General features: G+C 38.9%; 1 protein-coding gene across 1 annotated transcript; it reads left to right on the top strand.

Annotated features, from left to right (window-relative positions):
- The first annotated feature begins 8540 nt into the window (after window positions 1-8540).
- On the top strand, window positions 8541-12070 carry LOC149990253 (heat shock transcription factor, Y-linked-like). Its single transcript, XM_090265508.1, is given in 4 exon segments — window positions 8541-8614; window positions 8616-9039; window positions 9693-10022; window positions 12002-12070. Coding segments are annotated over 4 exon segments (897 nt in total).
- Window positions 12071-13405: the final 1335 nt, after the last annotated feature.

The following is a 13405-nucleotide window of genomic DNA, read 5'->3' as shown; positions in this document are numbered from 1 at the left end:
TTGTCATTAAAGGGACTGCATTAAGTCCAGTTTTAATTTTTCCTGTTCATTTACCTAAACACAACAAGAGCAGCAAATGGTAACATGTGATCTTTAAGACTGTTTTGCTGGAACTTACACAAGGAACGTTTCGGTTGACCTTCAGTCTGCCCTTCAGGGCACAGAAGCTGAGCCGCACACCTACCATCTGGCCTTGGTTGTAAAACCCATGCTTTATTCCAAGTCTCTCACATTTTCTATTATGCCTAAAGGCTCCTTTTGACAATGCTTCAGGAAAACAACCTTCATTCCTTCCCTGGAAAGACTGCATAACCAGCCAAGGTATCAGGCCTTTTTTCTTATGGGCTTTTATTACCTTCAAAAGTCAATACCAGTTCCTCAGAGCTCTTTGGAAACAACCACAGCCTAGGCATGCCTCCTTCAAGCATGACATTCCTGTCAATGTCTTGGTTAACAAAACCTTTATTAACAACTGGTCTCATTAGTTTTATGCAAAGAACCTTATGTCATTACTTACTCCTGCAGAATGTCAAATACTGGAGGCATCAGGGAGGGACAAAAAATATACAGTGTGAAGAAAATTCCTTTCCCTTCTTACATTCAGTAAAATTTCATTTCCAACATTACCCTTTCTTTGTTCAGTTCCCTACATGTGAAGTTTTTGTTTTTGTTTTGTGTTTTTGTTTGTTTGTTTGTTGGTTGGTGGAGGGGGTTTGTGCTGGCTTATTTACTCATTTTTTTGCTTTTACTTTTAATTTTTTCCCCACTAAAAATTTTTTGTTTGTTTTTCCAGTACAGTTGTCCCGCTTTTTTTCACATTGCTTTCTCCCTCCCTTCCCTCCCCTTCTTCCACAATCAATCCCCACCTCATCGTTTATGTCCATGGGTCATTGTTACATGTTCTTTGACTAGACCTTTCCACTTCTTACCCTCCTTCTCTCTCTCACACCTACTCCCTTGTCACTGTGAGTCGGCTCCTTGTTTCCATGCCTGTGGTTCAATTTTACTCATATGTTCATGTTGTCATTAGTTTCTTGTGTTAGGTGATATCATTTGGTATCTGTCTTTTGTTGCCTCGCTTCTTTCACTAAACATAATTCTCTCTAGGTTCATCAATGTTTTCACAAATGGTACAAGTTTCTTTCTTCTTTCTGATGCATAGTATTCCATTGTGAAAATGTACCAGTTTTTGATACACTTATCAGGAAGAAATAAAACAGCTTTTGGAAATAAATGATAATAAACACACGACAGCCGAAAACCTATGGGAAACAATGAAGGCAGCCCTGAGAGGGAAGGTTATAGCAACACAGGTCTACCTAAAATAGATAGAAAAATCTCAAAAAAAAAAAAAAAACCCCAAAAAACAAACAAAAAAAAAAAACTAACCCTACAGCTACAAGAACTAAAACAACAACAAGAAACAAAGCCCAGAGGCAGTAGAAGAAAGAAAATCGTCAAGGTGAGGGAAGAATTAAATGACATAGAGACTTAACAAACAATTCAAAAGATCAACAAAACCAGGAGCTGGTTCTTTGAAAACACAAACAAAATCGACAAGCTTTTAACCAGCCTCATCAAGGAAAAAGCACAGAGGATCTAAATAAATCAGAACAAAAGAGGAGAAATGATAACTGATATCACAGAAATACAAAACACTGTACAAAATTAATATGAACAAAAATGTGATAAGAAATTTGGAGGAGAAAGATGGCGGCGGAGTAAGGATCAGTCTTGTCTGCTAGCTCCCATCACAAAAGGACTTGGAGTACAAACTGGAACAGAGAGTGAGTGAGAGCAGCTTTCATATATGGCAAACAGGGATAAGAGTATGGGAGTCGTGTGGGAGAGGAGGGAAACTACAGTCCATAATCTGTAAGTGGAACCATTGGGCTCCCCAGCCCAGGACCTCTGCTGCACTGAAAGGGGCAGGTCCTGACCAGCTTATTAGCCAGAATCTGCTTGGAAATAGTGCTTCCATTGTAGGTTCCCTGACCAGTGAGGTCTGGGAGGGAGTCAGAGAGAAGGTTTGGTGAAACAATTGGAGGCACAGCGAAAGAGACACCAGACCGTGAGAAACTGTGTGAACTGAGACTTGGTGCAGACCTCTATGACAAGAGATTTGACAACCTGGATGAAACGGACAAATTTCTGGAAACATATAATCTTCCAAAATTGTATCAAGAAGAAGCAGAAAGCCTGAATAGAACACTAACAAACAGTGAAATTCAAGCAGTAATTGAAAAAAAAAAAAAAAAAAAACCCCTGGCACACAAGAGCCCTGAATTGGATGGCTTCACAGGCAAATTAAAGAAAAAAACAAAACAAAACAAAACATTTAAAAAAGAACTGACTCCTATTCTTCTCAAAATATCCCAAAATATCAAAGAACAGGGATGACTCCTAAACTCTTCTTATGAGACCAGTATTATCCTAATTACAGAACCAGGTCAAGACATACACACAGAAAAATAACTGCAGGCCAATATCATTGATGAACATAGCTGCTAAAATCCTCAACAAATTTTGTGAATGGGATCCAGCAAAATATTGAAAAAAATCATACACCACAGTCAAGTGAGATTCATCCCAGAGATGCAAGGATGGTTTAATATTCACAAATCAATTAACATAATACAACACATAAGTAAAATGATGGACAAAAGTCACATGATCATACCAATAGATGCCAAAAGGGGTAAGGAACATAAAATAGAGTGGAAAGAACCTTTGTAACAAATGGCGCTGGAAGAAGTGGACAGGGACATGGGAAAAAAAAAAAAAAAAACATGAAACTACACCATCAACTTACACCATACAGCAGAATAAACTGAAGATGGATAATAGTCTTAACTGTAAGCTGCGACACCATAAAAGTCCTAGAGGAAAACAGAGGCAGAAAAACATTGAGATATTCCACACAGCAATATTTTCACCGGTACATCTCCTAGAGCAGGTGAAATAAAGAAAAGAATAAGCAAGTGGGACGACATCAAACTAAAGAGTTTCTTCTGATTATCAAAAGAAAACATCGGCATGATGAAGAGGGAACCAACCACATGAAAAAAACATATTTGCCAGTGATACCTCAGACAAGGGATTGATCTCAAGAATAGATAAAGAACTTATATAGCTCAACAGCAAGAAGAAAGACAACGCAATTTAAAAAAATGGACAAAGGATCTGAATAAACACTTCTCCAAAGAGGACATACAGAGGGTTTATAGGCATATGAAAGAGTGCTCAACATCACTAACCATCATAGAGATGTAAGTATAAACCACAATGAGATACCACTTCACATCAATCTTAATGGTCATCATCAACAAATCAACAAACAATAAGTGCTGACAAGGATGTGAAGAAAAGGGAACCCTGGTGCACTGTTGGCGGGAATGCAGACTGTGCAGTCACTATTGGAAAACAGTATGGAGTTTCCTCAAAAAAACTAAAAATGGAACTGCCTTTTGATCCAGCAAACCATTGCTAAGATTATACCCAAAGAATCCTGAAACACCAATTCAGAAGAACCTATGCAGCCCTATGTTCATAAAAGCACTATTTATAAAAGCCAAGTGCTGGAAACAGCCTAAGTGCCCATCTGTAGATGAGTGAATCAAAAACTGGTACATTTACACAACGGAATACAATGCAGCAGAAAGTAAGAAGGCACTCCTACTACTTGCGACAATGTGAATGGAACTAGAGAGAATTATGCTAAGACAAATATCATATGATATCACCTAATAAAGGACATTAATGAACAACACAAACAAATGAGCAAAACTGAACCAGAGACATGTCATCAAGGAGCAGACTAACAGAGACCAGCGATGAGGGGGGAGGGTGAGAACAGGGGTAAGAAGGATGGGATACAGCAAAAACAGTCCTGAGAGGAAAGTTCATATCAATACAGGCCTACCTAAAAAAGCTAGAAGAATCTCTAATGAAAAACTTAACCATACAGCTACCAGAACTAGAGGAAGAAAAACAAGCAAAGCCCAGGGCATGTGGAAGGAAGGAAATCATCAAGATCAGAGCAGAATTAAATGACATAGAAACTAAACAAACAATTCAAAAGATCAACAAAACTAGGAGCTTGTTCTTTGAAAAGATAAGCAAAAATGACAATCCTTTAACCAGGTTCATCAAGAAAAAGAGAGGGAGGACCCAAATAAATAAAATTAGAAATGAAACAGGAGAAATCACAACAGATACTACAGAAATACAAAGGATTGTAAGAAATTACTATGAACAACTGTATGGCAAGAAATGTGACGACATGGATAAAATGGAAAAATTTCTAGAAACATATAACCTTCCAAAACTGAATCAAGAAGAAGCAGAAAGCCCGAATAGAGCAATAACAATCAGTAATATTGAAGCAATAATCAGAAAACTTCCAGCAAACAAAAAAAGGCAGGAAGCAAATGGCTTCACTAATAGAATCTACAAAACATTTACGAAAGAACTAACTCCTATCCTCCTCAGACTATTCCAAAATATCCAAGAAGAGGGAAAAATTCCAAACTTGTTCTGTGAAGCCAGTATTACCCTAATGCCAAAACCAGGTCAAGACACAACAAAGAAAGAAAACTACAGGCTAATATCGCTGATGAACATAGATGCTTAGAATCCTCAACAAAATATTGGCAAACCAGAACCAGCAACACATTAGAAAGATCATACAGCACAGTCAAGAGGGATTCATCCCAGGGACGCAAGGATGGTTTAATATTCGCAAGCAATAAACGTAATACACCACCTAAACAAAATGAAAGACAAAAACCATCTGATCACATCAATAGATGCAGAAAAGGCATTTGATAAAGTACAGCACCTGTTTATGATGAAAACTCTTAGCAAAATGGGAATAGAGGAAGCATAACTCAACTTAATAAAGGCCATATATGAGAAACCTGAAGCCAACATGGGCAAAAACTGAGAGCATTCCCCCTGAGGTGAGGAACAAGACAAGGCTGTCCACTCTCTCCACTCCTATTCAACATAGTGTTGGAAATCCTAGCCACAGCAATCAGACAAGACAAAGACAAAGAAATAAAAGGCATCCAAATTGGAAAAGAGGAAGTAAAACTGTCATTATCTGATGATGACATGATAGTGTACATAGAAAACTCTATAGACTCCACACACACACACACACACACACAAAAAAAAAACAAACAAAAAAAAAAAAACTACTCGACCTAATAACTGAATTCGGCAAAATAGGGTACACAATTCAATATTCAGAAATCGAAGGCATTTCTGTGCACAAACACTAAATTCTCTGAGACAAAAACTAAAAGAAAAATCCTATTTACCATAGCAACAAGAAAAATAAAGTATCTAGGAATAAACTTAACCAAGGAGGTAAGAGACCTGTACTCAGAAAACTACATAACACTGAATAAGAAAATTAAGGAAGATGCAAATAAATAGAAGCATATACCATGTTCATGGATGGGACGAATCAACATCATTAAAATGTCCATAATACCCAAAGCAATTTATAGATTCAATGCAATCCTTATTAAAAAGACCAATGACATTTTTCACAGACCTAGAAAAAATACTTCAAAATTTATATAGAACAACAACAACAAAAAAGAGCCGTACAGCCACAGTAATTTTGAGGAAGAAGAACTCAGTAGGAAGAATCATAATACATGATCTCAAACTATACTCTAAGGCCACGATAATAAAACAGTCTGGTACTGGCATAAGAACAGACATATAGATCAATGGAACAGAATAGAGAGCCCAGAAATAAACCCAGGACTATACAGCCAACTAATATTTGATAAAGGGGGAGAATATGAAATGGAGTGAGAAGAGCCTCTTCAACAAATAGCGCTGGGAGGACTGGACACAGCCGTGCAAAAAAATTAAACTAGACCACCAACTTACACCATACACCAGAATAAAGTTAAGCTGGATCAAAGACTTTAATGTAAGCCGTGACACCATAAAAGTTTTAGAGAAAAACATAGCTAGGAAAATTACAGATATCTCACGTAACAGTATTTTCACGAATACATTTCCTAAGGCAAGATTAATAAAGAAAAAAAATAAACAAATGGGACTACATCAAACTAAAGAGTTTCAGCTCAGCGAAAGAAAACATCAGCTAGATGAAAAGGAAACCAGCCAGATGGGAACATATAATTGCCAATGATACCTCAGACGAGATACTGATCTCCAAAATATATAAAGAGCTTATATGACTCAACATCAAGAAAACAGACAACCCAATTAAAAAACGGGCAAAGGACCTGAACAAACACTTCTCCGAAGAGGACATACAGAAGGTCCATAGACACATGAAATAATGCTCAACATCACTAGCCATCAGAAAGATGCAAATAAAAACCACAATGAGATACCACTTTACACTTGTCAGAATGGCCATCACCAAGAAATGAACAAACAACCAATGCTGGCGAAGATGTGGATAAACGGGAACCCTACTGCACTGTTGATGGGAATGCAGGCCAGTGCAGCCACCATGGAAAACAGTATGGAATTTCCTCTAAAAACTAAAAATGAAACTGCCTTTTGAACCAACGATACCACTGCTAGGATTCTACGGGAAAACTTCTAAAACCATAATTCGAAAGAATTTATGCATCCCTATGTTCATAGCAGCATTGTTTACAACAGCTAAGTGCTGGAAATGACTTAGTGCCCATCTGTAGAAGAATGGATTAAAAAAACTGTAGTACATTTACACAATGGAATACTATGTAGCAGAGAGAAAGAAGAAACTCCTGCCATTTGAGACAAGATGGATGGAACTAGAGAGAATCATGCTTAGTGAAATAAGCCAGGTAAAAAAAGAAAAATACCATATGATATCACCTAATACAGGAAACTAAAGAACAACATAAACAAACAAACTAAACAGGACAAGGAGCAGAATAGCTGTCAATAGGGAGGAGGGGGAGGGATGGAAGGGGGAGGAATATAGGAAGGGTTTAGTCAAGGAATGTGTATAAATGACTTATGGACATGAACAACGGGGAGGGATATGATTGTGAGAGAAGGGGTGGGCTGGGTCGGGGGGATCAATGGGGGAAAAATGGGACAACCGTAATTGAAAAACCAAAAAAATAAAATTTTTAAAAATATAACACACGTATAGATCAATAACTTGCTGATTGTCTCAAAACATAGACAAATAATAAATCATTACATTTTACACCTGTTGTAATATAATGTATCAATTACACCGCAGGTTTAATAAAATAAAAGATAAAGTGTCTCCTAAAATATGAAAGATATCTAAATAATTACTAATTTCTCCTGCACATATTAATCTTTCCAAAATGAGAATAGATGCAATATTAGGATGTTTGTGGCAGCCATGACCATATAGACCCTCTTATTCTAAATAAAACGTGCTATTTTTCAAACAAAGATCATTCTTAGGCAATTCTAAGATTGCTCTACAAATATGTGCTGTTTTATAACGAAACCTCTGTTATTGGACAAAAGATTATTGCACACAATCTTTATTTTAATACAATGTCTCGCAGTAAAGTCAATTTTTGGACACACATACAAATTGTATTTATAGCGATGTATTTCTACTTATCTCTCACTTTTTAAAACCTCTTGCTTTCTCTGGAAATCTTTCAGAAGTGAATATTTATCAGCTATTTAAAGACATAGAGTTGGATTCATTTCACTAACATTGCTATAAGAAATGTTTAAGTACTGTTTCAAACAGAGACAACTTGCTTAAGGAATAGAAAAGTGATTTTATATTTTGAAATCTAAGTATGTTATATTTTAGTCAGTAGTAACAGAAGCACAGCTTTTTAAAAACTGAGGTAAAATACACAGGCTATACAAATAAACATTTTAAACTATACTACTTAGTGGCTTTAGAATCTGGGTAATGTACACCATCAGCTCTCAAGTCCCTCCATCTTTTTGTATCTTTATAGGAAGCCCCATAGAGTTTAAACAGTGTTTGACATTTTCCCCTACCCACTCCCCTCATTGTCACAGATCTCCTTCCTGTCTCTATGGCTAAGACCCCTTTTTCAAATACAGATTATCCACATATTTCAGTTTTAACTTACAGAACTTAAGGAAACCATTGTTTTGTTTTAATAACTTCTTTGTTCACTTACTGGTCTTATGTCATTGCACTAACTTAGTAAGAGTATGTACATAGATGGGAGGGAATTACTTTTAGTTTAGGGACCAATAAGGTTTATGTATTTATGTTTTATTTCTAAAAAGTCTATAGCAGTGAGATTCTGCAGATCTCATTTTTTGGCTACTAAATATGGAACAGGCCTATATTAAATATTAACTGAATAAAATTTCTGGAGTGAGAAGGAAACACTAGCTGAATGTTACATTTAGTTGCTGGGTGACTAGTCATTTTGTGACATCACAGCTACTCAGGTTCAGACCCACTATGGTTTGAGCAGCTGACCCGTGTAGGCCTGCCAAGACAGCCTTTGAAACGGCAGTGTTCAAAATAATGCCAATGTGGAGAGCAGGTAAAGACAAAGTTATCTGAGATGGCACACATTTCTTCAGAGCTTCAAGATGTTTCCCCCAAAGAAGGATCAACTGATTCAGAAACCTCCATTAGACCACACACACCCTGGGGACTTGGACTTGAGGGCTCTGATTGAAGAAGTTGCTTTTCAGGCTTTGTGTGAGAAAACCTTGATGAAAATACCCCATTCCACATTGTGTGTCTCCAAACCAGATGAAAACAATGATTTTCACTCTATGACCTTTCCCAGAAAGCTGTGGAAAATAGTTGAAAGTGACCAATTTAAGTCTATTAGTTGGGATGAGAAGGGACATTCCATAATGATTAATGAAGAACTCTTTAAGAAAGAAGTTTTGGAAGGAAAGACTCCTTTCAGGATATTTGAGACCCATAACATGAGAAGTTTAGCCCAACAGCTTAACCTTTATGGATTTTGTAAAGAGCGACGTCAGTTTCAAAGATCTGCTTCTCTAGCTGATTTTCTGGCAGAAGGAAAAGGAGTCTCAGTGTTAAACAAGGTATTTAGAAATTTTCGGATACAACTTACATAGGAAATATACACAATCTCATTTTATACAAAACATGTTCATTTATATGAGCTAAAGCTTTATTTTTAAAATTCTATAAAACACTGTTAACATAGTTTTCTAACTTTCGGACTGTTTGGGAATCAACAGTCAAGCTTATAAGAGAATTTTCTGATAACTTTGAACTTCCCCAATGAACTTTATTTCAGTAAAGTTCCTGGAACCAATAGGGGTGATAGTCTCAGTTACTGGAAATACACGCCACGTTTCACATGTGATGCATAACTAAGTGTCTGTGCTTGATAAGAAACATTTACATATATCAGGAGTGTACCTCGGAATCGCCGACGCTTTTCGCACCCGGGGCCAGTTTCTTGGAAGCAAACTTTTCCATAGATAGGCAGTTTTGGGGATGGTGGGGTGGGCGTGTGGTGGAAGAGTCAGGGCGTGGGGCTCAGAGAGTACCTCCTGGTGTGTAGCCTGATTCCTAACAGGTGATGGGTGTACCCATAGAAGTCAGAGGGTTGGAAACACCTGGCCATGTACTGTTTGATCACATTAACGTTATGCGATGAAACTGAAATCATGTTGTATTCACCAGGTTTGTCAGCCTTGTATCTTGGTTTGAAATGTCAATAATTAAGTTTATCCTTTGGTTTTGATTACAGTTCTATCATAATCCCAATTTTAAACGAGGCTGTCCCCAACTTTTGGTAAGATTGAAAAGACAAGTTGGAATTAGAAATGCTTCTTCAGCTTCATTAGTTCAAGATTTCAACAAGAAGCCCTTTGGAGCAGAGGATCACGTGGATATTCGTAATTCTGGTTTTGCTGTTGGAATGAGTAAACTGAGTGTATTTCCACATTCCACAAATTTAAGTGAGCCTCTACTGAGAAATCCTTCTACCAGCCAATTAATTGCTAAGACAACTTCACCAATCAGAACTGATTTTGATGCTCTACCATCTAGTTTAGTTAGATCATCAGGACAAATTGTAGTGAATCAATGTGCTATTTCAAATCAATTGAACACTTTTTTTTGTGCATTCACATAGCAGCTCCACTCGGGAAGATACCCACAATTTGAATTCCATTACAACCACAACTGCTTCTAAGAACCACAATATTTCTCTCTCATGAAGAAGTTATCTTGAAAGAATGGTGGAGCCTTCCTCTCTCACAAACACATATCTTCATCCACCAATCAGTGATAGTCTTCCTACTAACCTGCAACCGGCAGGCAACCCATGCTTCCCAATGTCAACGAGAGCTGATACATCTGCTGGCTCTCTTTTAAGGTCAGCTCTACAGGCACCTTCATGATATGCACATCATTGGAATTACAACTGATCTACCAAAAAACTAACAAAGCAAAAATTAAATTTTATGTTCACATATATCATAAAAATGTATGCAACTCATTTTTTGAAAAATAAATTTGGAGGCTCACAGTTACGGTTTCATTATCCTTATTTTTGAAGCAGTTAAGAGTAAAATGATGCTTTATTTCCCTGGTAGGATATTTAATATTTTTTAATCTGTGTTTTTGATCATTAAACAAGGATACTTAACATACCCACCTCTTAGTAAATTATATGTAATAGCTGTTTAAAAAGAAAATGAAAGTAAGCAAAAAAGAAAAAAAAGGAGAAGCTGAATTTTAGAGAATTGTGAAATAGTCGAGGATAAGTCAAACGAGGGCCTACATTAGTGGTTTGCCAGAGTGACTGTAGGCAGGACCCAAGCCTCTGTGTGCATTTATTCCCCAAAGTCATCCTTATCTAAGAGAGTTCCTTAGTGAACAAGACTCATGCTATCTCACAGTGATTGACCCCATGCCACCTTTGTCTAATTTCAAATATATAGGAGCCCCTGTTGTACAGGCTGCGTGGGTGAATTAATTGCCACCCCTCCCATACTGGTGGTTCGGGCATGCCCACTAGGTTGAGAAGGTGTATTAATGACCCCTAAGGCAATAGTGAGACCCTGCTAGAGATAGGGGGCTCTCTAGAGAAAAGAAATGCCGGGGGGCGGGTGCGACTGGCTCTTGAAGGATGGCTAGTTCTCACTGTTACGCATAAAGTAGAATGGCAGATGCTTGTGTTGGAGACAGATCTGAGAGTTGAGAGGACATGACCAGGACGCATGAAATGAGAGCCGCCTGGGAGAAAACACGGGTGGTGTTAGAGGCGGAAGTAGTTGTCATGAGGGCCCAGGTTGAGACGGTTTCCATGACAGGATCAGAAGTTCAGTTCATAGACTCCTCGGAGGATAAGGATCATAGGGCGGGCCAGACCCTGCCCTGTTTCAGGCATGACTGCTGGTAACACCAAAAATAAATGGGCGAGGGCCAAGGGACGGCCCCTCCACAAGGCACAAAGCTCTCCACCATGAGACATGTCTTGAACGGGCAGCTGGAGGATTTGGGGAGCCTATTCCAGCATTGTGGGATATAGGCGTGGGTGACATTTTGCTTTCTGGCCAGGTAATGGGTTAGCTTGCAACTGTTCCTGCACATGACACTGAGATTGCAGCTTCAGAATGCACACAAGACTGGATCATGGCATTCACTCTCATTATAAGGGCAAACACAAAAGATTTGCCATCTATGACCAATAGGTGGCAGTCATATTCTGAGTTACAACAGGTACTGTGAGAACCGTAAATGAGGATTGCTATTTTTATATTGATACTCATGGACTGGAGAAAAAGTTTTCACATTGCATTGAGGGACGCTGTCTAAAAGAATGCACCACCACAGTTATTAAGAGCCTTAGGAGCTCTTCTTGCCCCTTATGTAGGCCATGCCATCAATGTGGTGACCCCAATTATAGCTGTCCTAGGGGAGGGGAACGATGTTCAGAAGAGAAAACAAGTGTGAGCAGTAGGATCGGTAAGGAGAGTAAAGGGACCTGTTAATGTCACTAACCCAGATGTGGGTTGATCTGTGTAGGCGGGAGCCAACAGGGAGAAATTAGATGGAAATCCTAACAAGGCTGTCTTGGAGCTGCGGCAAAGTTGAAAACCAGAGCAAGAGTTTCGCCCACTACAAAGAAAGAGAGGGAGCTCCAGAGCAGGTGATAAGAGGGAATTTTCACCCCTGGTACAGGCTGTGAATGTATTGCAAAATTACTTGGGGAAGTCTTCCAATATGGCTGAGGATTCACCTGATGATCACATTGTACTTTCCACTTTGACTGAGGACAAGGCATAGGGACCTGCCTAACAGGACGAACTGGAAACCAGGAGGCCACATGTACAGCTTACTGCTTATTGTTCCCCCAAATGCACAACAGACAGACACGACAGTGTATTTTCCATTTCTCAAGAAAGCATCAATCACCTCCCTGGCATGGGAGAACACATAGGAGGATATGTGGGTACTGCCAAATGGGTGAGGCATGTGTCCCTTGCCTTGGGGATTGGGCCCCTGCCACCCCAGGAATATGTGGTCGATGTCTCCCCAATACCCAGGTACTTCTTAGGAATTGTTTTACAATGGCTGTGGCTCACTACTACTGCCATGGTTCTTCTGCAGAATTCTACTGCTGCAGAATTTGGCCTTTGTGTTCAAGTTATGAAGGCTGTTGTTAGGTGTCTAGCCAAAACTCCTTCACTGGTCTAGCCAGAACCATGGTGAGTGACCAATACCAACCAATACCTCCTCCACTGACGTCATCAAGAGATACTGTCAAGGAACTGTGCAATGTCCAAGTAGTTCATCCGGCAAGTTGCCATTATAACTCCCCTGTGTGACCTGTGAGAAAACCAGATGCCCATGGAAGATGAAAGAAGATTACTGGGAATTAAACAAGGTAATCCATCCATTACATGCAGCCCTGCCCTCCATAGCCAATTTAATAGATAAATTGAGACATGACTTTGTAACCTATCAATCATGTTCTTGACCTGGCTAATACATTTTTCTCCTTTGATTTAGCAGCTGTGTGTCAAGGCCAATTTGCCTTCAGCTGGGATGGCTGGAAATGGACCTTCACTGTTGTCACAGGGATATCTCCACAGCTCAACACTTTGCTAAGATCTTGTGCCACAGGATGTTGCCATTTGGCAAAAGCTCCCAGCAGTGCAAACCTACCATTACACTTGACAATATCATGCTGAATTCTGGCTCTTTTATGGGTGTAGAAACTACTGTGCCTGCCTTGATGAAGCATTTGCAGCAGTGAGAATGGGCAGTAAACACGAATAAGATACAGGGACATGGTTTATCTGTCAAGTTCTTGATGGTTGTCTCTTTAAGTAAGACAGGAGACAGTAATTGATAAGGTGAAGGCATTTCTATCCCCCAAACGGTCAAGCAGTTACAGGAATTCTTGGGTGTGTTGGGTTATTGGAG

The sequence above is a fragment of the Furipterus horrens genome, unplaced genomic scaffold (genome assembly GCF_987537825.1).
Source record: "Furipterus horrens unplaced genomic scaffold, mFurHor1.1.pri manual_scaffold_20, whole genome shotgun sequence".
NCBI classification, from domain to species: domain Eukaryota; kingdom Metazoa; phylum Chordata; class Mammalia; order Chiroptera; family Furipteridae; genus Furipterus; species Furipterus horrens.
Note: the sequence above shows the minus strand (reverse complement) of the source record. Positions and strands in the feature narration are given on the sequence as shown.